The 26,003-nt window shown below is 39.3% G+C and overlaps 1 protein-coding gene and 1 long non-coding RNA gene across 2 annotated transcripts in view; one reads left to right on the top strand and one right to left on the bottom strand.

Moving 5' to 3' along the window:
* The first annotated feature begins 10,009 nt into the window (after positions 1 to 10,009).
* Positions 10,010 to 11,762, top strand: LOC121888430. The gene is made up of 3 exons (XR_006093237.1): positions 10,010 to 10,052; positions 10,803 to 10,894; positions 11,080 to 11,762. It is a non-coding gene; the product is annotated as an uncharacterized LOC121888430 (long non-coding RNA).
* A 1,872-nt stretch (positions 11,763 to 13,634) lies between these two features.
* LOC121888504 (2-lysophosphatidate phosphatase PLPPR4) overlaps positions 13,635 to 26,003 on the bottom strand; it is a 53,399-nt gene continuing 41,030 nt past the window's right edge. Inside the window, exons 6-8 of the mRNA XM_042400067.1 lie at positions 21,605 to 21,662; positions 19,955 to 20,128; positions 13,635 to 18,981 (exon numbers count right to left, since the gene is read on the bottom strand). Coding sequence (XP_042256001.1) covers positions 17,287 to 18,981; positions 19,955 to 20,128; positions 21,605 to 21,662 — 1,927 coding nt within the window. The 3' untranslated portion in view covers positions 13,635 to 17,286. The remainder of the gene's footprint in view (positions 18,982 to 19,954; positions 20,129 to 21,604; positions 21,663 to 26,003) is intronic.

Raw genomic sequence — 26,003 nt, 5'->3', positions numbered from 1 at the left:
CAGATAACATCAATGAATCAGGGAAGACACGAGAGATATTCTATGTGTACTTATCATAGACTGTATAAAAATATGGATGTAGTTACTGTGACGTCACCCGTTGGTTTCTGAAGAGCGGTTTTGAAGCTCAAAGTGAGCCGTTCCGGCCATCGCCATCTTGGCAGTACGTGACTCTGACTAACTCCCAGCCAATCAAAAATGGGCAAAGAGGTGGGCCGAATGGCTGAAACAAGCCACCTAGCGGCTGGCGGACCTGTCACTCATGCAGCCATGTCCTTCAATATGCATAACTTTGTGGCTTAATAAAATTTAAACAGGTGAGTTATAAAAAAATACACCCCCGTACAGTTGTCATGAAAGGGGAAATTAACTATAGAGACCAAAACCATTTTTTGTACCAGGCTGTAAACACGTTTATTTCTGCTGTAAAGTTGGGCATTTTAACATGGGGGTCTATGGGGATTGACTCACTTTTGGAGCCTCAAGTGGCCATTCAAGGAACTGCAGTTTTTGGCACTTCCACATTGGCTTCATTTTTCAGCCCTGGAGGTTGCCGCTTGGTACTTATATATATATAGTATATGTACATATACATATCTATACACACTCACACAGAAGTCAGTGTAGACATACATATCAAAACATGTAATCACATTAAAACACATCCACCCATGTACATGTTTTCACTTTATATAGCACAGCCATTTATACCATCTTGTTTTGAAACATTCAGTATTACCTCAGTAAATTTCTCCATTTGTGTAATCTGCTCAACGGATTCTTTCAATTCATCTATGCTTGGCCTTCTCTGCTACCTCCAATTTCTTACTATTACTTCTAAAGACCATACTCTAAATATTAAATAAGTAAATATTTGTTATTTTGATCGATTATTTCAGGAGGGATCCCACCTAATAAGACAAACCTATAGAATTTTTAATAATACATTTAATTTCCCTTTTTACAATAATGCAATATGAGTTTAATATTTCATATGACCAAAATATGTAGGTGAAGTTTGCATAGATTTCTCCACATTCCTTCCAACACTTAGAAGATGTGGACAAGTTATATATAACATATTTATTTGGCGTGATAAATATTACATGTATTACATGTTCTCTCCACATGTGTGAAGCGGTTGTTTTATGAGTGCCGGTACAAATGTTTTCCAATCGCTCCGTATCAATGACAAATTCTAGTTCTTTCTCCGATGTTTACTTTACTATATTTTGCAAAATATTTTGCATTTTAGAAAACTGATGATCCACATTAAAGCATAGTTCTTTAGAATGAGAGGATGTATGCCATCAGTTGTTTTTTATGTTTTAGGGAGACTGTGACATACGTAGCCTCTCAGTTGTAGATATTTGAAAGAATGGGAATGAGGCAAATTGTATTATTATTATTTTTTAATTTAGGTGTTCCTTTTCCCTCTATTTTTTTTTACTATGGCTGGATAACATGGCTGGCTGTTAGTGACTCACTTCACTACCACCACCCACTGTTATGAAGTGTGACTTTGGTGTCTTTGCATTCCCCTCAGAGTCTCTCTTTACATCTGGTTGCTTGGAAACAGATTTGACACTACTTTCAATTTACAATTTACAATTTCCTTTAGCAGACGCTTTTATCCAAAGCGATGTACATCTGAGAGCTGATACAACACAAGCAGGGGTCTAGTCAGGAGAGAACAACACGAGTAAGTGCCATAAGCTAAGTTGTAGATGATGTAGATGCCAACAGGCAGTGCGCACAGGCAATGCATAGAGTGCATAGATTGTGTATAAGCAGATTTTTTTATTTTTTTATTTTTTTTGTATTTTTGTTTTTTTTCTCTACTTTCAGTCCATCAAGTGCAGAGGAGTTTGCGAAAGTGCTGGGCCCTGTTGTGGTGGTGGTACCAGGCGCCTTTTACTGGCAGAGTGTAGTGAGCGGGAGGGAGTGTAGATCTGAATGAGGGAGTTCAGGTAGGCGGGAGCAGTTTCAGTTGCTGTTTAGTAAGCGAGTGTCAGGGTTTTGAATTTGATGCGGGCAACAACTGGGAGCCAGTGGAGGGATATGAACAGCAGTTTGATGTGCTGTTTTGGGCTGGCTGAAGACCAGTCATGCCGCTGCATTCTAGATCATCTGCAGAGGTTTGAATGTACATGCAGGGAGTACAGGCTCTCTTATAAGAGAGTTTTTTCATCCATGCTGATACATCGGCAAGGCATGATGAGATCCCAGCCGAGACTGTGTGGTCTTCTGGCAGGAATGACAGGAAGAGCTGGGTATCGTCAGCATAGCAATGCAACTTTCAGTCAGTTGTATTAGAGCTGTTTTATTAGACTGCATTAGTTTTAGCTAAGTATACCTAATAAACTGGTAGCTGAGTATAGTTTAAAATAATGATGCTGTTTCTGTTTCAAACGACCATGTTTAAGATTATACTACAGCAATGATGTATGAGTCAGTCAGATTTACTAGATGTGGCAGCCTCAGTAGGAGGATCTCTTCAGGATTAGCAGAGAAAGTAGTTATAACTGTACACATAAAGCTAATCTCAGTCCTTATTTGGTGGGTGTGAAATTAATAACAGCCAACTGCAGTAATGTGCAGAGCTATATTATATATGAGCTGACTATGACTGTCAGACAGCCTTATGTATTCCAATCTACCTTGAAACTCCTGCTTTTAAGTGTACAGGTTTATAAACCAGGGACAGGCTTTATACGCTTTTTCTTCAGTTCATCATATTCATATTTTTGTGATCTCTTTACTTTCTGTGTTTCCCAGAGTGCCCTCCAGCAAAGCCAGGGATTGTGTGAAAGCTTGCTGCATTAGGCTGTGAGGGTTATATGGAGTTTTCTGGTTGTGAAATGGTGAAAAACACTTGTCTTTGATAGAGTCTAATCTTTGATAGAGGGGTTTGTTCCATAAATAGACACACTTTCAGTTGTCAGTAGCTTAAATGAGGCATTCAGTACACTGATAGACCTGAGTACAGCTATCCTCCATCACTGCTAAGTCATATTTAACCGAGTCCAGTTAGCACAAACACTTTGCATTCTTCAGAGCAAACAAATTAAGGCACAACCTTTAGCTGCTGACAGCTGGGAGTGGAGCTACTTTGAAGAATGTATCCTATTACAGCAGGTCATCCTGAGTCAGTGGCTGTGTGACTCTTCAATGAGATGACCTGTCATTGTGGGTCACAGTGTCTGGTCTGGCTGTTTAACACAGCTAGAAGGTCACTGAACATGCCAGCAAGCTCCTCTGTCAATTCAAAGCTTGCTATAATATACATACATTCATGCACTTGTAATATTACATTAATTTTGTGTTTTGTACATAGCATTGGAACATTATTAGCTGTTAGCTACATATATTTTGATACAAAAATTCTACATCCAGTGGCCTCTACTCTGCATTTTACATTGTGAGCCATACGCTGGATAAGATGAAAAAAAGTCTTTTCCAGAGCTTTCAGGCACATTGCATGGTTTCATCATGGATGGAGTTTGCTCAGTTCTCATGGAATATACAGTAGAAGTATACCAGTATAGTATGGAACGTTGGCCACATGGTAGCAGGTGGGGGTATATGGGGGGAGATGTGAATGTCCTTCTTGATTTTTCTCTGTTTGTTCACTGGTTCCTCATTGACAACCTTTGATCTCCTCAAAGTGGATACTGTGAGTGGTGGTGTTCAAAAGTTACCGCCATAAGAATAGAAAAAAGTCCATCTTACAAATAACAGTTAGAACAATGACAAGTGTGGCTAGTTGGAAAAGAGAGCAATGAGCTTTGCTCCACACAGAGCCAACTCCTTATGTAGACAAATCCAGGTTGTGGACGTTTCAATCTATCCAAGAAATCTTGTAGAACCTTACATGTTGATATAGTCATAAAATGACATTCAGAATAAAAGTTAGAATCTACAAAACTTAAAATTGGACTAAATTTTGTTGAAAAGTTTAACAGACAGCTAGATATCTTTTCTGTTTTGCTATCAGCTGCTTCAGCAATAAACTTCAATTCTGGAATAAACAAAGTAAAAGTCACAAGGCTCTTCCAATGTGTAAGAATTGGCCAGGATTTTAGTTTAAAGCATTCCAAAATTAGCTAAAATTATCATCAGAATGTGAAGAAACATGTGAAGAACAGTTTTGACGTTATGTCAAAGACATCTTTGCACTGTGTTGCAGATACATCTGAAGTTAGCATGCTAACCAGCTGGACCCTGTCCCATCTGACCCAAACTGTCTCATTACACCACTTTGTACGTCAAGAGGCGATAGTGAGTCACTGTAGCAACCAGTCTGCCCTCAGTCCAACATGAGAGGAAGAAATGGTAAATGGACTGTACTTGTATAGTGTCTTTTTAGTCTTCCGACCACTCAAAGCACTTTTACACTACAAATCACATTCACCCATTCACACACATTCATACGCTGAATGGGTACAGGGGCTACCATGCAAGGTCCCAACCTGCCCAACAGAGGAAACTAACCATTCACACACATTCATACACTGATGGCACAGCCATCAGGAGCAATTAGGGGTTAAGTATCTTGCCCAAGGACACATCGGCATGTGGACTGGAGGAGCTGGGAATCAAACTGCCGATCTTCCAATTAGTGGACAACCCGCTCTACCTCCTGAGCCACAGCCGAAGAAGTAGGACTGCCCATGCTGGAGCAAAGAGCACCAACAGACCCCTGCAGAAGCCAGCATTCGCACAGGGAAAGCCAGCAGTGCCGAAATGACTGTCAGCGGAAGGGAACATCACAAAAACAAATTACATTTTCCAAAGAGCACAATCTCCTGCCCTCCCCTCTTCCACCTCTCCAGCCCTCCATGATGCTGGGATGATAGCGACTGCTGCTTTATCCAGCCGGTCACAGAGTTTGCGTAATGCAGAAAGCACTCAGCACAGAGAATTTTTATTTATTTATTTATTGTTATTGTTTCCATGGGTTACTGTCTGGTCCTCCTTGCCTTTCTCATTTGTACTGTCTGGTGTCATATGTGTTTTCATATTAATCACTTATCCTGCACTCAATTTGTGTTAATCACATATCTTGCACTAAATAAAGGAAAAAGAAGAAGAACTGACAAAAAAAATCTAATCATTTCCCAATACTACTCCACCAACCAATGCTCTGCCACATATGTCAAGCTTCCATCCTAATGTAGTGCAGTTTTATCAGAATTTCTGGAAAATCAGCACATGAAAATAAAATTTCCATCCACTACTGTTATGTGAATATTAGAAGTTGGTTCATCTCTAGATAAACAATTGATGGCGCTAATTCTCCAGTTGGTGCCATCAAAGCATTGCAGAAAAAGAGGACACAATGAGTTTACGTCATTAAAAGAGCGGCAGTCAAAGCTCACATGAGATCTGATGTGATGTTTCATCTCTTCAGTGGAAGCTTGACTGATGTCACATGCTTTATGTATGTCATCAGTAATTTTCTGTTTCCAGTCTGTTTCTATCACAATTCGTTTATATTGGTATACACATTTTTCCACCTTAGCCAAGTGAAAACTGCAATATTTCACTTTTTTAAAATGTCTGGCGTTTCCACTCAGACTTTTTTCTGCACAAACTGTAAATGCAAATAAAAGCAGTTGGATGGAAACACACTTATAGAGTGTTGAGTTGTAGTGATTTTGCAGCCTGCTTCCATTTTATTCATCTGAGCAGAGCATTACATCAATAATGTAGTCTGAGATTGGTTGGTTAAAAGCAAAGCTGCTGTGGCTGTTTGGTGTGCTCTTTTTTTCCTCTGACTGGTGTTTCTTTTACTTGAAACTGAACAGAACTGTGTTGAGTTTAAGAATGTTACCAGTGTCCATGCAGGATAGAAACTGGGACTTTGGGATGCTGTTGTGCACCACGACAAAATCAGGGGGCAAGGGCATCATTTCCACAAAGGGGGTGACAGTTCTCTAGGCTTTTACAGTTTAAGTTTGATTTACGGGTAACATCTTAGATTACAGCCCCCAATGACAGCCTAATTACTTCCAATTACAGTATCATTTTTTGTACTAAGGTGTACCAGAACCATATGTACCAATACATACATAAACTATAGGTATAAGGGAACAAGATGTAAATGGTGGGAATAAGGGGGTAACAACTTGGGAACTGAAAAAGAATTTATACTTTTTTAACTAATGGGTACCATATGGCTCATATGGTTTAACTTAGCTGTGTGATGCTGAGCATGTAATGTGCACACAGCTTGTTTGCTTGGACATTACTGCCTACATCTTATTTGCAGGTTGATAAGAGCAGCAAGACTGAACTGTAAGGTCTATCTGCAGCTGTGCAACCAGAAAATAAGCTAATAAGAGTCTAATAGCTGCATAGACTTATTACTCCCAGTAGCTCCAGCAGTACTTCTAACCCTTCTTCATTACATTTAGTCATTTGATTCAATGTTGATGCCAAAAATATTGCTCAATGCTGATTTAATTAACATTTTTGATGAAAGTGAACAGCTGACACAAAGCCAGCCACAATAGACACTGAGAACAGCACAGTGAACCTAAAAAGAATGCCATCATGTACCACTGAAACCAAACAGGAAACTGGGGAAAAGAGGAAAGATGCACTGGCTTCCAGTCGCTGCAGAAGCAAATCTCTACAGGCCTAATGTAGGACACAGTGCAATGCACTTTTAAATAATTTGTCAGGCCCTTCATCCTTTTGAATGAGATAGCTTTAGCATTTTGAGTGTTTATTTTTGAATCATTCATAACAGCAATTTGAATAATTCACTGATAACTTGACATGACAGTAGGGTTTTGAGGGCAGTCTTTAGCTTCCCAGAATGATCATGCTTGAGTTCTGATTTGTATATGAACTCTTCATAGACCCAGCCATCTCATTGTACATATTTCTGTACCGATTGCAATGAATACAGAATGCTGTTGAGCAGTTTTCAAGGTATGGCTCTATCTAGTGTAATGAAAATTGTGCACTGTGGGATGTACAGTGCATCTCAGATTAAGAGAAATAAAAAAAAAATTTCCTAAAGCTGGATGTCAAGTCAAGTCAATTTTATTTGTATAGCCCAATATCACAAGTCACAAACTTGCCTCAGGGGGCTTTACAATCTGCACATTAATACATCCTCTGTCCTTAGACCCTCGATTCTAATAGGAACTTTGAAATCTTTGACTTTCTAAGTTGACAGAGAACATCAAAATACACCTGGTTCTATTTTTAGCCCACTTTTGACTGTATTGTTAGGGAGATGCCTACCATCTCCCATCTCTGAAGGTTCTGAACAAGGATACTGTGGTTAGGACTTTGGCAGTGCTTAAAAATCATGGGTTAGGGTCTATTGCAGCAACATCTATTGCAACCTCTTTAGCATTGCTCTTCTTTTACAGTACATTTACTGTATGGTTCCATGTTCTGATCAATCCCATGACACAGATAATATTGCTCCATGTCTGCTGGATGTTTGTTTCTGTTTGCTAATAAGTTCAAAGGAGAGAGCAGTCTTTGCTTTTTGGTCATAATTACTACTACAGATGGCATCTGCCACTCAAACGTAACTATATGTTGTTTTTGTGCAACTGATATTATGACTTATTGTGTCATTTTTCTTGGGAGAACAGTCCCATTTCAGAGGAGACACATGTCTGGCTTCACCCTTGCCAGGTCAACAGTGTTAGCAGTGACACAAAGTGTGGTGCAGTGAACTGGAAGTAAAAGGAGCAAAATACAGAGAAAAAGCAGTAAAGCACACATGGCACAGTTCATTCATGTTTAATAATAAATAGGCTCTCTCTTGAAATAGTCTACGTTTATATTAAGAGCCCCAAATATCCTGGACCCCTGTGTGGCAAGGATCAGATGCCTGGTGGCTTTTCTAAAAATGGAAACACACAGCTTCATCAGTCAGCCCTGGTGAATCACAATGCTCATTGCAGAGAGTGGAAACAGGACACTGAGGTGTCAGGTTGTGGTGAAACATTAGCTGTGAAAGGCAGGCCATTGACCCAGAGGTTACATACAAAGTAGGACTTTGCTTGGCTCAAGACAAGAGTAAATTATAGTGTCATTTACAGCTCATTTAGTCAATACATAACCGTTTCATTTGATTACTAATAATAGCACCATATAATTCAGAACTTCAGTTGGTAATGCTGGTAACTTGGTGGACAGGCAGTACGAACTAATTTATTTGGTTGGGTGGGTGGAAGGAGCAGCATCATCTCTAGAGGTTTCCAGGTCTATGTTTTTAATCTTTGGCTCTATTGGAATATCTTTGACTTACAGTTCAAAAAACTCCTTACTTATCTTATACCGGTCCTTTATGCAGCCCCTCAGTTCAGCCTCTGTCTGAAACAGACTGTTTGTCCCTTACTTGTTTCAACATGACATTAACCACTATGTACAAAGCCAGTTCCATAAAGAAATGCTTATGGAAGAACTTGACTCGGCTGCACAGAGCCCCTTCTTCAGTCCTATCCTACACCTTTAGGATGAAATGGAGCACCAGCTGTGAGTCAGACCTTATCATCCAACATCAGTGTTGGACCTCACTGATGCTTTTGTGGCTGAATGGGAGCAAATCCCTGCAGCCAGGTTCCAACATCTGCTGGAAAGCCTGAAACCAGATGAGTGGAGGCTGTTGTTGCAGTGGATTCATGCCCAAATGGTATGCAATATTCAACTATGACTGAAGGGTGTAAAATGTGTGTGTCCATATACATTTGGCCATGTAGTGTAAACACTAAATTGCACACACCTGGCTGACAGAACAAATCTATGTTGTATGTTGTATATGTACCCATTTATTGTGTGCATAGTTTATATATACTGTCTATATACACATGCGTGTGTTGTTTTGAGGATAGCTGTGTATATGCCTTGAAATGTCATGTGTGTGCTCAGTGCTTTCACAGATGCCCTGAGCTCTGCTAGTTCTGCCTTACATACTCCACCAGACTCTCAACAAGACAAGCTTTCTCTCAAAAACTCAACTCCTCAATTTGGTCATTTGAATGACCCACTTAAACCAAATGATGATAATTACACATGACAATGCTAACAAGTTATGTTACACTTCCACAGAGACAAAGTAACAGAGAGCACAGGGAGGGCAGAGGAGAAAAAAAGACTTGGTTTTCTGGAAAGAGGGGGGAAAGCGCCTAAATATGTGTGAAATTAATGCTGCATTATTAAGCTTTCATCTGAAAAGACACATCTGGGGCAAAACGAAGCAGACAGCTTCTGCTCTGTAAAGCATTACAGTGCAGTATATCTGCTGTATGAACAGATGAATCCTCTCACAGCACCCGATACTGCATTCGGTGAGGTCAGAAATAAACAATTTAACAAAGGAATAATGACGGAGGTACAACCTGCAATGAAACTTGTCTCACCCTGTTTTATGACTAACTTGAATAATCTGGGTTGGAGTAGAGAGCTGAGGGTGCCATGATGATCTGACTGACGTGACAGATGCTTTCCCATCATGCAACATACTGATGAGCTCAGACCTATTTCATCTATTGTAAATTTAAAGGTACAGAAAACTCAAAACTGTGAACGTTTACAGTTGCTTAATAGGTGTTAATAATGTATGTTGTCTTGCCATCAGCTCTTAGAAATGTCATGAATTACTGTTTGTTAGGGGAGGGGGATAAAAGTATAACTTTTTTGTATTTCCCTCTTTGCACAGAGATGCATTTATTTAGTGTAGCCATATTTTATTGTTTATGGCATACACGTCCTCTACCAACACCAACCTTTTTTTTTTTTTAAATTTGGATAAATGAGTCAGATGCAATCAGGCTGGAAATTGAAATTGAAAATTTTGAATTGTTACTTTCGCCCTTGTCTATTGGGACGATAAAACATAGGCGCAGGACAAAAGTAACAGTTGGATAAATCAACCACAAAACAAGTCCTTAATATTTCCGTCATTAACAGCAAGGACAGTTGAAGCAAAGATAATCAATTAAATAAATCAACCAGTACTGGTGTTGACGATAGACTGTAAAGAAATATGGATGTAATCACCATGACGTCATCAACTGGTTTGTGAACTGCTGTTTTGAAGCCTTGAGTTAAGTGATTTGACCATCGCCATCTTGGATTTAACTGTCGCCATGCTTGATTTTTGGAGCCAGAAGTGACCATATTTGGGTGGAGGGTGGAGCTGACCATAGAGCTAGCTGCTAGCTTGGTTAGCACAGTGCATTTACAATCTATGGTCAATAGTGGATAATGCTAATGCTAATTTCCGCTAGCGCAAAACAGGCCTAGAACCAATAAAACAAAATGTACTTACCGAAAAAACTGAACATCCAACTCTTTAGAGGATCTTTTATCTCAACCAAACGCTGGGCAAGACTTTTTTAGGCGACCAAAATGTTACAACTTTCATGAACTGAAAACACACTGTGAAATAGCAGCAGCTACACCTATACACTGTGAATCTGGGGTTACGCCATGGTTACGTAATAAACGTTGTCACTGTGGTACTGACTTGTCAATCACAACGTAGCCACACCCTAAAGCATACGCTGCTTTATTGTCTATTTTAGTCTAAATGGGGCCATAATTTACAAAATGAACATCATGATGCATTGAAGAAGACTTGAAACTAGCAATTAAGACCATAAATTCATTAGAAAGCGTTTACTGGGATCATAAATCAAGTAGGGTCATTTTCTCATAGACTTCCATTCAATCAGACTTCTTTTTGCAGCCAGTGGAGTTGCCCCTGCTGGCCATTAGAAAGAATGCAGGTTTAAGGTACCGTATTGGCTTCACTTTTCAAACAGGGAGCTACCTGCTTGGTGCAGACACACAGATTCTGGTGAGGACACATCTGGATGCAACGGACCAGTGAATGCACTGGCTGGTGGGTAACATGGTAGGTGACGTACTGTGAGTTGAGAGGTGCTTGGTTTTTGCTCTGCCATTTTCAACATGGTGGTTTCTCATTTTAAAGCTAAACAGTACACTAAAGCATGAAAACATGCTTTAGTGTTTTTATGAAAACATTTTAGGGGTAAAATAGGCAATGCAGTAACAGAATCTTGATTAATATTTGATCAGCACTGCCTAGCTTGACAGTTCGATCTGAGTTTTGTGAGCTGGCTGCGTTGCGCTGGATGGACCTCATCTCCATAAAGTTGAGGTCGAGTCCTGATTATGCAAATTCAGATATGGAGGTTGGTCCATCAACTTGCCATGATGTATAGATCATGCACCATGTGGCTGGATCTCCTGCTCTCTATAGAAAATGAATGGTATCCATCGACTTGACATCCATCCAGTGTGTCTGCACCATAAGGTTTCATTCAAGGCAAGTTATTCCAGAGAACTTTGTTTTATTTATTTTTTTACCATTAACCTATTAATGCCAGTTGTATAGACACAAAGGTAATCAGTTAAGTAAAACTGATCAAGGGCATTTTCATTCAGTCACTTGTTTAGAACATCAGCCTACATTAAAAGTAATACAAGGTAGCCTTGAACAATGTATGATGCACAAACATTTATTCATTGTTTTGTGTGTGTGTGTGTGTGTGTGTGTGTGTGTGTGTGTGTGTGTTGTTTCTTTTCAGGTCACATCTGGACTGGTGAGACCTCTATTGGTCTTCCTCACCCTGACCCTGGGCATTTCCTGCAAATATACAGAGCAAATGAATACATCTTTAATAATAGATGTAATAAAAATTTAATAATAATAGAGTGCAATTTGCCCTTGTTTTGTGTCTTATTGAGTGAGTGGAGCTGTTTCCGGTGTTTCAGGCTTTTCTCCACATTTCAGCAAACAGATTGGTCCGTAATGAAAACTGCAGAGAGCAAAAGAGCCTCAAATGGCGTGTCTTTAGTCAGCAGAGGTGCACACACACAGAGCTCTCCACAATCACAAACCAACTTTCATGTACTTTGCTTCTTTTACTTCTCTAGTATTTTGCACATGGTTTTATGGCCGTGGGATTCCTCTGTTATCTTTACTGTGTGCAATGTTTTATTGTCATAGCAACGCCATATGGATTAGTTGTTTCTATGGTCGTCATTTATTATGCTGTATTTCCATCTAAGGCACCCATACTGTTGTGGTGTGTCATCTTCTGTGAGAAAAATAATTAAAAAATCAATGATGATTTTTTTTTATCATTTTCATGTTTTCTGTAAGTTTAAATGCTTTGCCCAGTATAACATGTATTCCTACATACAGATATGGAAGAGACACAATTCTAAATCTAGTTTCCTGTAACTGTAAGTTACAGAGGCTGCCATACAGGGTGCCAACCTGCGCATCAATAGGATCTAATCATTCACACACACACATTCATATTTTGGGGTTCAGTATCTTGCCCAAGACAGTGAACCCCAAACTCCCCCAGTAAAATAGAATCTGAATCTGAAATGACACCAACCACATGGACATACACTGATTGGTTTCAATAGCAAATATTTATTCCAATCATTTAGACAATGCACAATTTGTCATCTACCCTGATCAACGTGCTCTTAATACTCAGTGGGATTGCTTGGTTAAACTGTCAGTAAGCAATCAGTACTTAGCTATATTTGACTGTTACACAAACATGTAACTATTGAGCCTTTTTTCTTTTAAACTCAACTGATGGTAAATCTATTTTTACAGTTTATTTTTTCTTGCTGCATAGAATTTATACAGCTGATCACAGTATCAGAAAACATTTATTATTCATCCAGGGACAACACAAGAGGCTACACATGCAGAGAGCATCCATTCACAGTTCTACCCATTTGATCTACATCGCTACCCAAGTGTCACATTTCACTCTTTGATTTCACAGGCCTTTGGGACAGACTTTAAATCAGACAAATTCTTTAAAACATAGAAATATTCACGTCATAGCTTTTTAAAATTTATATCCAACCTATATATTTGATATTTTACTCTGGAGGGGTTTCTGTTATTTTTAGGTGTCATCCTAAAGGGAGTATGGACAATGTTAAGGCTTTAATCTGAAAAAGTAATGTTGTTTTTTGCAATCACATTATGCAAGTTAAAATTTGTAAAGAATGCCATGATCAGGTAATGTCATACAGGCTGGTTTCACAGATACTACTGTATGTATACGGCAAAAAATGCAGTTTTCTTTGATAGTATGTCTGCTAGAAGGTGTCTAGCATTAAATGTATCCTTTAAAATACTAAGAAATTACTTTTATATCGTTTCAGTAGGCAGCTGTATTGCATTGCAGATCACAAAATCTTCAGTACAACTGAAACCTACAGTATGTAGATTTTGTTAACATTAGTCAAATAACTATCAATACAGTAGGGCGATTATTGTGTTAGCCTGCAGGTTAGCTTGCAGTGTAATAAAGCACAAGAGCAAAATGAAGGTTGAAGGAATAGACCAGGACTTTCTATAATGTTCTTATTGTCATCAAATCTCATGTGCAGAGCCAAACCAACAATGAACTTATATGCTAACAAGTACTGTGTGTGTATCCAAAGCATGATATATCTTATTCTTCTGTGTCATACAGCTCCATTGTTGTCCAAAAACTATTAAAAACACATCAGTGAGACACACTGTTGCACTGGGTGATATGTTCCTTCATTACCATGAACACAAACATTGTAGTTTATTTTGACTCAATCCCACACACACCATCCTGCTGCCACAAATACTCACTGGAGCACCAAATGTGGATTAATCCGCCACTGAAAGTAGTCCTAAATTTATGCACTATTTCCTTGTGTTTGATTAATGTTTACTAAAAACTACAGTGACGAGCGAGTGACGTTTTAGGAAATTAAAAATGAAACAATATCTGTGAGACGTTTTTAACAGTTTACATCTTCAGTAGGAGCCACAGATAGCATCAGAAGCATTGAAGGACAGACTAACACATTGTTGTTTGTGGACTTTTCATGGTATTTTTGAGAATAAGAAAAAATATAAAATAACACTAGCCTCATCCTTTAATGTAGAATGTTTTTGAAAAGCTGAGAAAGCCAAATATCTGTAATAACATACTCAATTCTCTTTCCAGTCATCATCTGAAAGAATGTACTTTGACTCAACTATTCTATACTTATGCATTCATGACTGTGCATGGGAAGTAAAAAATCAAAAAATAAGAGCTGTATTTGAATAGAATATTTAAGTCAAAGCTAAGCCATTGAAACAAATCATCTTTTGAAGGCTTTTCAACATAGAGCCGTTTCTATATAATTCACCTTGGTACAACAGTGAGGAACATATCTATTAGCCAAGCTGGCTAACATATATGCAGTCAAGAGACTGACATTCCACAGTTCTAGATCACTCATGTTAAAATGAAAACTTAATTGCGTTGTAATTCTCACAAGAGCCAATGTTCTGTCTGTTTTATGTTTTGCCATTCTGAGAGCAGTCAAATCTACTGTACTGTACAGAATTGTTATGGTGGTAATGGGTACAAGCCAAAATCCAACAAACCTAATTTACATAATGTTTTTCTTTCTGAGAGACTGATTCAGCTTGAATCAAAACTCCAGATCATGTGCACATTTCAAATTAATAGGATACAGAGTGAATGGCAGCATCAACTAAGTAACAAAGAAAACCAGCCTGTAGTAATGACCTGAGGGGGCAACAGTACTCAGATAAAAAGATTGTCATATTTCACTAGGAAACACAGAGATAAAGAACATACCATTAAACACTTCTGTGAATTCAAACTAAAAGCACGTTTATGATAAAAAAAAATTGTGATATGCACTATAGAAAAGTGGTCATGCAAATGTCACTGGGGTATAGAATAAATCATGTACAATATAATGCAGGCTTGCTATACAAATACAGAAAATTAAATTACATTTGAGGATTTATATTCTTTTCCTATGAAAAATTCTTTGCTTTGGCAATTTTTCCAGATACTCAAGTCACTCTAGCAAAATAGTTTCATGGGACAATTGGTGCCAATACTGGAGTATTAGTATCAAATTTATTTTATATCCAGCAGGGTCTTATTTAACCACTGAGATATTGATTAGTGATATGCACCAGCATGTAAACCATTGTAAACAGATTTGTAATTCCTTAACTGAGAAACATTCCTCATAGCTTTTTCCCAACAGTCACCGTCCTGTATGTACTGTATATTCATGTGAAAATGAAGAAAACATATTGAGACAACCACTAGCACTGTAAACAAACCAGATGACTGCTGAGAAGAACTGGCAGCCTAAACTGGCCTCTACAAAGCATTTGACACACTGGGTTGGACTTGGTAGAAAATCTGCTGGTTGCTTGATGGCACTAAAGGAAATCACTTTACAGCACAACACTGGACGAAGGAGTCATTCTTCCAGTGTATATGGCAGATGGTGGAAGGAGTGCTAAACAGCAATAATCATCTCTTACATGCTTATTCTGATCAGCAAAGCCAAAGATGTCAGTAAGTTTTCATTTGATGATGATAATTAGACTGAGGTATTACAATTTGACAGCAACATTATATATTCTTGTTGAAAAATGCTACTCGTAGGACCTGCAAATGTAGGCTACAACAAATCAAGTGAGATTTTTGCTACTATGTACCATCTATAGTGATTTACAGAGCATTCTGCTTTTAAACAACATCTAAAATGATGTCTAATAAGAAAATGAATCAACGGAACACTGAAATATTTTCAGAAATATACTTGTTTGCTATCTGAAATAGAGTCAGAAGAGATCAATGTCAGTCTCATCTCTGTGCGTCCAGTACAGAGATAGCGCCAAGATGTTTCTTAGCCTAGCATAGCACAAAGACTGGGACCGGGGGGAAATTGCTAGTCTCCATCCAAAGTAAAAAACATGGTATCCATCAACCTGTTTATTTACAATCAGTAGAAATAGTAAAGAGACACTGTGGTACTTTGGGTTTTTGAGCTATGTATGAATCAACAGCTGCTTGGTGACTGCAGTCCTCTCAACACAATCCTGGTGACTCTTGGATGGATCAGTGCGATTAGATTGCTTTATAACAAGATACAGAATGTTAGTAAGACAGCTATGGAGTTGTTTTCTTTAATACATTATTCCTACTGCCAGTCTTTTTGCTAAGCTAAGCAAAAAACAAACAAACAAACAAACAAAAAATTACCTCAAACCAACTACTTTCATGATGGACACAGAGATGAAACTGATATACAGTAGAAGTTGTGAAGTCTGGTTCTGTAAGTATTTTTTCTCATTGTCAAATCCTCTTTCAAAATGAATATTTTGTCAGTTTGGCATGGCAGATGCCTCTAAATACTAAGCTGCTGTTGCTTTGGAAAAGAAAAGTAAGTGGTGCAATTATTTCTCAAAATGCTTACGCGTTCCTTTTAAAACCTAAAAAGACAGCCTTTAGGCAGAATGAAACCTGCCAAATTCAGGTGGAAAGCTTGAGGTCAAGTATTGCATTTAATTTTTGGAAATGTGCTAATTATCCTATGGTATAAAGAAGCAAAATATTCCACTTTTTGCTGCTTTTTGTGCAGTAGATATGGGATTGATATGGACATCCAAATGTAGGTACAGGATATAAAGGTAAGGTCAGGGTTTACAGTATACAAGGTACAGTAAACGCATATTTCAGTGCAAGTCACAGCATATTTGACTTCATAGCTACAGAAGGAATGCTAAGCACACTTATGGTTCAAAACAGTATTCTGTTGAGTATGTGGTATCTGTACAGAAAGACGAAATACAAAACATATCTCTGTTACATATTAATGTCATAGTTGTTTACTTTTTGTAAAATAATTAATTCTTTATCTATTCAAATTATACAGTATGTTGTATAGTAAATAGTATTTTCAGGTGTAGCACCCTTTTTCAAACATACACAGTATTTACAGTGCAGGGAAGTAAACATTGGTTTCACAGCTATGATACAATTATTTTGCAGTAGTTTGCCACAGTTTGAAATTTTCTGTGCTACTTGCTTTTTTTCTTTTTTGTGATGATTTATATCCAAAACATACAGCACTGTTTAAAAAAAGGTTCCCCTGTCCTCAAACCACTGGCACAGCATTGACATTACTATAGGTATCCTTAGGAGTGACCACAAAAGTACACAGTGATTATTTCTATAACACTTAAAAGGTTGTGCTTTAGTGTAGACACGTACAAAATCTCATGCTGAATAAAACCTTTTCTTTTGAAGTTATTATGATATATACAATGGATGGTAATACTGACTGTTGACACAGATATGGGGTTCTCAAAAATCCAGCTGCCTTGCCTTATTATCTCTGAAGCCTCCCATCATTCCATGAAAGCAGTCATTTCCTAAGTTATTCCTTGAAAACAGGAGTTATCGATGTCCCCTTGTAGAAAATGTTCCGGGCATTATCTGGGCTGTTGGCTCTCTCTGGAATTAGGATGATATTATTGCCCTTTCTCCGCAGCGTTGACTCACGACTAGAGGTGACTGAGGGGGTTTCTGAGGCGGTCTCTCCACTTCCTCCTCCTCCACCTCCACCTCCTCCGGATCCACTACCACTACCATCCCCTGGGGTGACCCTTATGGTAGACAGGCCTTGGGGATGGAGCCGCTGCTCTGACTGGCCGGTGCTCTGGGTGTGGACAGTAACTATAGGTGGTGTGCTAACAGTGGCAGTGGTGGTAACAATATGATTGGCACGCTTCCTGTCAATGGACCCTTCACGTATTGAGTCTGAACTTTCTGAGTCTCTGTTTAGATCATTGAGCTCAAAGGACTGCCTCAAACTCCCACCTCCTCCTCCTGCACTCCCTGCACCTCCACCAGCTCCGGTGCCATGATCCAGGGACCGCCACCTCCATGATCCACTTCCATCTGTGGATGGAGCTTGGATCACTGGCCTGTTGTTCTCAGGGTGGGCCTCTATTCTGACAATTGCTCCGGTGCTCCCTGAAATACTGCCTGTGGTGCTGCCCAGGGAGCTGGGCCCCGTAGCGCTGTTGGGGTCTTGGTCAGTTAGCCCCCTGTAGCGAGCCGAGCCCTGGCAACTTCCGGTGGTGCTGCAGCCTATACTGCTCTCATCTAAGCTCTTGGAATGGGTCTGTAGTAAGCCCTGCTGCTTTGACATAGCAATCACTTGCATGATTCGTGGCTGGGTGTTCTGCCCATTATCGTTAGTCCTGCAGGCTGCAGTCTTCTCTGCCGCCCTTTGCCAGTTAGCCTGAACTGTGCTATTTACTGTCGACATCCCCTCACTTCCTCCTCCTCCTCCCATTGTCCGTGGGGAGGTGGTGTTGTAATTCTCATGAGCTTCCTCTGGTATGTGGACCAGTTGTGAAGACCCAGGTCTGGATTGCATGGATATCCTGGCCCCTCCGGTAATGCCACTGCAGTTACTGGGAAGAGTGGTACTTGCACCTGTGGCCAGTTTGGACATATATGCATGAGCATCAAAGCCTCCATTCAGGCCCATAGCCGATGGCTCAGAGCTGGATCGGAGCTCCATGCTGCCATGGTGGTGTGGATGCTGGGAGGACTGGCCAGATGACGAGTCTACAGAGGAGGAGAATGAGTCTGGGACCTGCAGGGAGCATTTGTGGTTGTTGTTTTTACTTTTCCATTGAGACAAAAGCTGCTTTGAGCGGCTGGAGTCCATGGAGGCATGGTGGAGGGTGGCAGCATGACGTCTGGCTGCTTCCTCATATGCTGCCATAGCCTGGGGGGTGTGGACTCGAGGAAGGGTGTGGCTAAAGGTCAACATGGCGTCTTTGCTCTGGGGGCTGCGGGGGGAGATCACTTCCGCATCTGCACTGGAGCGCTTCAGGCTGTCATCAGGCCTCTGCTGCTGGAGGCCTCGGTGGAGAAGGCCCTCAGAGTGGGATGTAGGGATGCCTGCCTCCCCAGCCATGCTGGCTTTCATTTGCAGGTGGTGGAGGACTGCTTCCTGGCTGATGTGGGGTAAGGAACAAGGGGGCCGGTGGAGCTGGGGAGGGGGGCTGGTGCTGGACTCCTCACTAGGCTGGAAGTTTCCAACTGCATACAGCCCCTGACAACAGAGGAAAAATGATGTACAATACAGCTTATTCAATGCTCATTTTACTTGATACCTTAATGAGTTCTTTATTGAGCCATTAAAAACACTTACAGAAAACCTTGAGCTTATAAAATCAGTTGTGGTTTTGTTGTGGCACACCTTTAACAGTGTATAGGTTTAAAATAACCAAACAGTGGGCACTGGGGATTCAATTTCTGAAATATTTCAATAACTGTTGGATGGATCACAATACGATTATAATTATCCAAAGACTCTAGACGATGAATTCAAATCCAAAACTTTGGTAACCCCTTTCCTATACTTTAGTGCCAGCAGTTTTCTGGCCAACCTGTTGACCATTTGTTGACATTCATGGTTATTAACGAAATGTAATATTTTGGCGATTCTCTAACTTTTCATGAAACATTATCATCAGGTTACAATTTCAGTTTGTCCAATACTGTGGTTTACGGCCAAATACTTGTGCTTCCCCTCCAAGATTAACTTTTTGGCAGTATTTACCTTTTAGCTTTATTTTGTTGTGTTATAAACATCTTGATGGAAGCCAAGTATGCCTACATGACTGACATGGCATAATTTTAGCAGGACACAAGGACACTGACTGACATTGACTTGTTCTTACTTTGGGTTTGTGATTCTTTTGGGTTCTGTACAAGGGTGTCTGAAGGAATTATTTTAGCAGACATAACAACATCATTTACATGAGGTAAGTTAGAGACTCCTAATGTCTGGCTTATTGCTCAACTTTCAGAAACTCTAAACAACGATAAACTATGTAACTTTTCGATTCTTATGAGCCAAAATTTGGAGCTGCAGCACAGATTTAAGCTATCATTAAGGAGGACTGCTGCTCCTTAAACCTAGACTGGCAACAAAACAGGATAAAATATAGATTCCATCTTCAGCCAGGCTCTCTGTACTGAAAACCACTGGAAAGGAGGCTGTAGTTGAGACTGGCCCATACCAAGTAGACAGCGATAGCTCCTCCAAGCAGGAATCCCAGGTAGACGTCGATGGCGTGGTTCTTGTATTGAATAATCCTGGTCAGACCACAAATAATGGCACAGATGATGAAGGAGAAGACCAGCAGGGGCTTGAGCAGCTTGGATGAGTCAGTCAGAGTGCTGTTGAAGTACATCTGTGGACACATAACACACACTGATTTATTTTCCATTACGCTTATGATTACAGAGGCTTTATGTTATAGCAGTGTGCTATTCTATCATCCCTACCAGCCTCAATTATTTGGCATTTAGGTTGATACAAGATGAAGAGAGATATTGTCTCCTCAAAAGAGGCTGCTCTCTCTATATTGTCTGATTATTAGGTGTCACCAATCACAGTAATATTTCATTTGGTATAAATTAATATCTGTTAGTCTCTGCTGTGGTTATTCCACAAGCACCTGGCAGTTCAGGGACTCCCACAGTCATGTCAACACTGAGGTCTCACTGGGCTTCTTGTAGTAGTTTTGGCCGGTAAAGTTCTAGTGTGTACTGTAAAATTTATTGGCCTCTAGCGATAAAGTTGCAGATTGCAACCAACTGAATACCCCTCCCCCTCACCTTCCAAGCATGTAGGAGAACCTATGGTGGCTACAAAAAACGCGAAAGGCCCTCTCTAGAGCCAGTGTTTGGTTTGTCCGTTCTGGGCTCCTGTAGAAACATGGTGGTGCAACATGGCAGCCTCCATGGAAGAGAACCTGCTCCCTATGTAGATATAAAGGGCTCATTCTAATTTTCTTATTTTCTTATAAGAATTCTTATTTTCATGTTATTATACACTAATTAAAACATACTCATTAATATTATATTCCATTTCTGCCAGGTCCATTCCACTAGATGTCTAAATTCTACACACTGCACCTTTAAGTCCCCTAAAACATATCTTTGAAGATTCTTGCAAGATTTAAGTTTTACACAATCATCATGTAACCAAGTATACTAGTACTTATGGGTTGGGGTTGAGTATTAAATGTATTATCATTTTTATTACATATTATCTTTTATAATATTTCACCATATTGAAAGAAGGAAATTAAGGTTTTAGGATACATAACAGAAATGCTCCTTTAGCCTTTGAGCATTTAGACTTGATGCTCCAGGCCTTTGTGTGGGCGGCCCAGGGTGGATTGACAGCTGAGCTAACAGGAGCACCAAGACTCAGTGTAAACTATAAACTCTAAAACTATAAAGGACATAAATCTAAGTTAGCAGGACACTTGTCCACAGTAGATGTGTTTGTTGCGTACCTTGTTCAACAAGCCATGTTTCAGATAATAGCATGTTGGTGTGCTGACAAAAATTCTGTGCCCTGATTGACTAGGAAACCTTTTCAAAACCCACTGCATCATGTACAAAAAATCATACTGAAATTAAGGCTCCTTCTCTTTGTTCCTGAAAAGTTTTAAAATGAGTGTATTTTACACAGTTGAGCAGTAATAGTGTACTATTACAACCAACCATGGAAACAACCATGAGGTGCCAGTTAATCTTGGCTAATTCCATCATTCACTGCTCAGTGCTTCGTTATGTTAACTTCTACTGTATCAATAAGCGCTTCATGAAAGGGTGAGCAGGGTTAGATGTTAGTGTGGGTTCAAACTATTACTCACCGAAACATAGACAGCGGCGAATGATGCTAGGGTAGCGTGCTGCGATGGGAAGGATTTTCTGCAAGAGATGAAAGAGACAGAAATAGACAATGATCACCTCTGTATGTGTGAGTCAACAGGAGATGGAGAGAGGGTTTCACCCATCAACAAAACAGACAGAATGAGATATCTCAAAGACCACCCTGCACTCACACTCAGGTGAAATGGGTTGAATGAAATTAGATGCCTCTTTTCACTTCCTTCTACCTCGTGTTCACATGTTATTGCCCAAAATATAATTTAACAAAAACAGTGAAGAGGGGTTTTATATTATAATAAATATCTTTGTTAGTATCTGTCATGTGAATGCTTCAGTCACATACTGCAGTGTAGCAGCAGGAGCTTGATTCTGTGCTACATAATGAAAGTGAACCTGTGGCCCAGTTTCTCACTTAGCTCCATCCTAATGACCTACTTCTGAGAACTCATACTCACTCCTCCAACCAGCCCTCATCTTTACTTCTAACGCTGCATGTGTGCAAATGTGTGTGTTTTGGTGAATCAGTTGTACATATCTTTGTGTGCATGTGTGTTCTACGCTGGTGTGCTTTCCACTTCAAACTAGCAATTACGACATCTGTGGAGTCAGAAAAATTTCCTTCACGTAAGAAAACTGAACAAACTGATCCATTTTCAGCACTGGAATAACCAAAACAAATGTAGCTGTATGTTTTATTATGTATATATGTTACATCATTGTGATATCTTATATAAGAACATGGCAGTTATGCTTTTTAAATTCAAAAAGTATAAAAAATAAGTATATCTAAAAATGTATATAATGTACATGTATCTACATGTACATATATGTGTCAGTTATCAATTCAAACTGGATTTTATTTTGAAGACGTAACAGCTAGGGCTGCAACTAATTATTATGTTCATTATTCAATTAATCTGTCAATTATTTTCTAGATTAATCAATAAGTTGTTTGGTCCATAAAATGTCAGAAAATGGTGAAAACTGTCAATCACTGTTTCCCAAACCCCAAGGTTATGTCTTCAAATGTCTTGTTTTGTCCCGACCAACAGTCCACAACCCAAAGATATTAAGTTTACTGTCATAGAGGACTAAAGAAACCAGAAAATATTCACATTTGAGGAGGTGGAATCAGAGAGTTTGGAAAAAAAACATTTTTTTAAAATGACTCAAAACGATTAATTGATTATCAAAATAATTGGCGATTAATTTAATAGTTGTCAACTAATCAGTTAAAACACATCCTTGGTTTTAGTTCCTACTTTACTGGAACCAGTTTGGCTGTTTTACACCAAAAAGTTCCAGGAACTCCAGAAACTAAATTTTTTTAAGTAAAGGAAGATTTCAGGAAGGGAAGTCCCTTTTGCACATAAACATAACAAGAAATGTCATCCCCTCGTCCTAATGATGCTAGTGGCCACCATTGCTTGCTCATTGTATGTGTGTGTGTGTGTGTGTGTGTGTGTGTGTGGTACAGGTATTCCTCACATTGTGGGGACGTAAATCTGTTTACACAATCATATTGCAGGGACTCGCCTCCCTTATGGGGACAAACAGCAAGTCCCCTTGACAAAAATCATTTATTTTAGGGTGAAGAATTGGTTTGAAGTTAAGGTTATTTTAGGATTCTGTTAAGGTTAGGGTAAGGGTTAGGGTTAGGCATGTCACCAGCATTCAGCACAGCAACTCTAATAATATCAACGGGGACTTTTTTAGGAATGTACTTTTTGTCTGTCTTGTAAAAATGTAACTTAATACCAGGCTGAAAGCAATGTTTCAAGACAAAAGTTTCAAGTGTGTTTGACTTGTGCTCTGTTGCACTTCTTATTGCATCCAACAGTGATCTCACAGTGTACTGACACACCCTACATCACTGCAGCAGGGTGAGATTTTTAGCTGTCCATGCAATTTTCTGTGGACATTTATTTTTAAACTATTCTTTACACATTGTTGCTTTTCTGCTAGTAGTGGGCAGATATGTATCAGGAAATGAGGGGAGAAAAGGGGGAATGAACTTGAACTAGGGACATGGTCTCTACACCATCAGTGTCATAGACCCCTCAGCCAGCAAAGGATGATTCTTAATGATTTTGGTGACCCCCTGTGATGTTTCCTCTAGCCCATCTGTCATGTAAAGTTCAAATTGTAGTCAAGTAATATAACTATATAGCCAGACTACAACAAGTACATTTAGAGATTTAGTGAACTGGTTTGAAACATTTGGATCATCCTAAAACTGAATCTTAGTGGGGGTGGGGAGAGGTTGTATACTATGCTGCTTTTTCTGTTAAAGTAGGTTAATAATATCTCTGGTGCACAACCACTGCAGGAAAACAGCTTTTCATGCTGTGCTGGAAACAAGGCTGAAGCTAAAGCTGCCATAGAGAGAGCGGAGGACGGTGTTTATGCCAGGAGCAGTAGGTTATATTTAGCCGCACGTAGTCTGCAGCCAAAACTACGTGTATCCCAAATGCACAGGTCAAACCTCGCCTCATCCCCCTCACCCACACATCCCTATGCTGTCTGCTGTCACACACACAAAAACTCACGTGGATACATGATTCCATTAAAGCTCACAGAAACCAATCTCCATTAAGGTCCCTGGTTTAATCAGAGAAAGTCAGGTTTGGAGCGCAAAGAGCTACGAGTTTTCTGTAGCATGTTTTATTTGCTAATGGCATAGACTATATGCATATGTGTCTGTTAGCTTCTTGGAATGCTATTATGTTTTGGAGGGAATGCGCACAGGACTTCTGGATTATCAGAGAATATTTGATCATTTTTATAGTCCTGTGAAAGCTGCACTCCACAATAGGAAGGACTATGTTGGGCAACCACTATGTTGGTTTCCTGGGAATTGGTGGGTTTGATTTGGTACTTTGTATAGGCTTGTTTGCAGGTGCACATGCTGCAATAGAGTCAGGGCACCTCGGGATCTGATAGCCCTACAGTATGTACACCATGATGATGCTTATGCACAGTTTTACTCTTTCAAGTTTCCCCCTTAACACCTCACAGGTTTACAGGAGTCCACCTAGGTGGGACCCCTGGCAAATGTAGTAATATGTTGGGAACACGGGCAGTTCTTATGACAGTATAAAGGTCTCTGTTGAACTCTGTCCCCACTGTCCCAATGACAAAAATACACAGACATGCCAATCTAGAGTTTCACTGTTTCATAATTCCCCTATAACCACTCTTTACCTTGATTTGACCACCTCTGAAGATATTAAAATCCCTTTGAATAAATATGAGTCAAATTTGACCCAGAACACCCTCTATGATGAGTTTACATTATTAATTTCTAATTGACATTGTGGGTGTATTTGATGTGCTGTTGTGTGTACCTTTGTATTTTGTATTTTGTATGGTGTGTTCTGTGTGTTTTTTGCTTTGTACTGTTTGTTGTTGTGCTGTTGTATGTTTTGATTGTGGGGGACTGCAGATGCATATTAGCTTTGAGCTAACTCTGGTGCAGTGCATCTTTAGTGTTTAAAACTGCACACTGTCCCAATCAATAAATCAAATCAAATATTTATACCAGCTGCACAAAAATAAATAATTTTGAGGATTTCCATTTTTGTATATTCTGGACCAATTTAGGAAAAGTCATCAAATTTGAGGCTTAAAGAATATCATTTAGGGTGTTTTTATTGCTTTCAAATATCAAAATGGGTCAAATTTGACCCAAATAGTATGTAAGGGTTAATTTACCCACAGTAATTCATCTGTGTTTGTTATGATATATGAGGGTGCATCATAAGCTGATTTGATTATGACGGGAAGCCAGACATCCAATCTAAAACATATCAGGCTATAGCATCATCTAATCTAATTCATCTATTTTATTATTTGAAATCTGGAACATATTTAAAAAAAAACAATATCAAAAATATCTGCATGCTGAACTCAAGCTTTCAGAATATTTAAGACTTAACAACATTTGAAGACTGACGGGACCTTGCTGGTTGAAATGTTAAATCTGCAGTTTGACTTGACTGTGGGAACATACTGTATGTTTCTATTCAAAGCTTTCTTTACATCCACTCAGCTGGATGATTGTGCACACTACATATCTAAAACTCAAAGAAGGACTTCTTCTTCTTGTCTTAATTTGGCATTGAGGTGATTGTTTACATAATCTCAGGGAACTATATTATATTATATAACTATATTTATTGTTTTCCACAAGCTTCCATTCAGAAAAGAAATCAGCATAATGATGTGGTTCTAAAATGCATGTATAATCGCAGAAACCTGCCAATGTTTGTCTTTGTAAGCTCATTAACAAGAACATCAAAAGGCTATCCAGCTTTCTCTGTCTACTCCTCTCTCTGTGACCAAAACGATTCTCCTCTGGCTCACACAGATTCCCGCTAC

This window comes from Thunnus maccoyii, chromosome 21, assembly GCF_910596095.1.
Source record: "Thunnus maccoyii chromosome 21, fThuMac1.1, whole genome shotgun sequence".
In the NCBI taxonomy this organism is placed as follows: Eukaryota; Metazoa; Chordata; class Actinopteri; order Scombriformes; family Scombridae; genus Thunnus; species Thunnus maccoyii.
The sequence above is the reverse complement of the archived record's forward strand: the minus strand, read 5'-3'. Positions and strand labels throughout refer to the sequence as shown.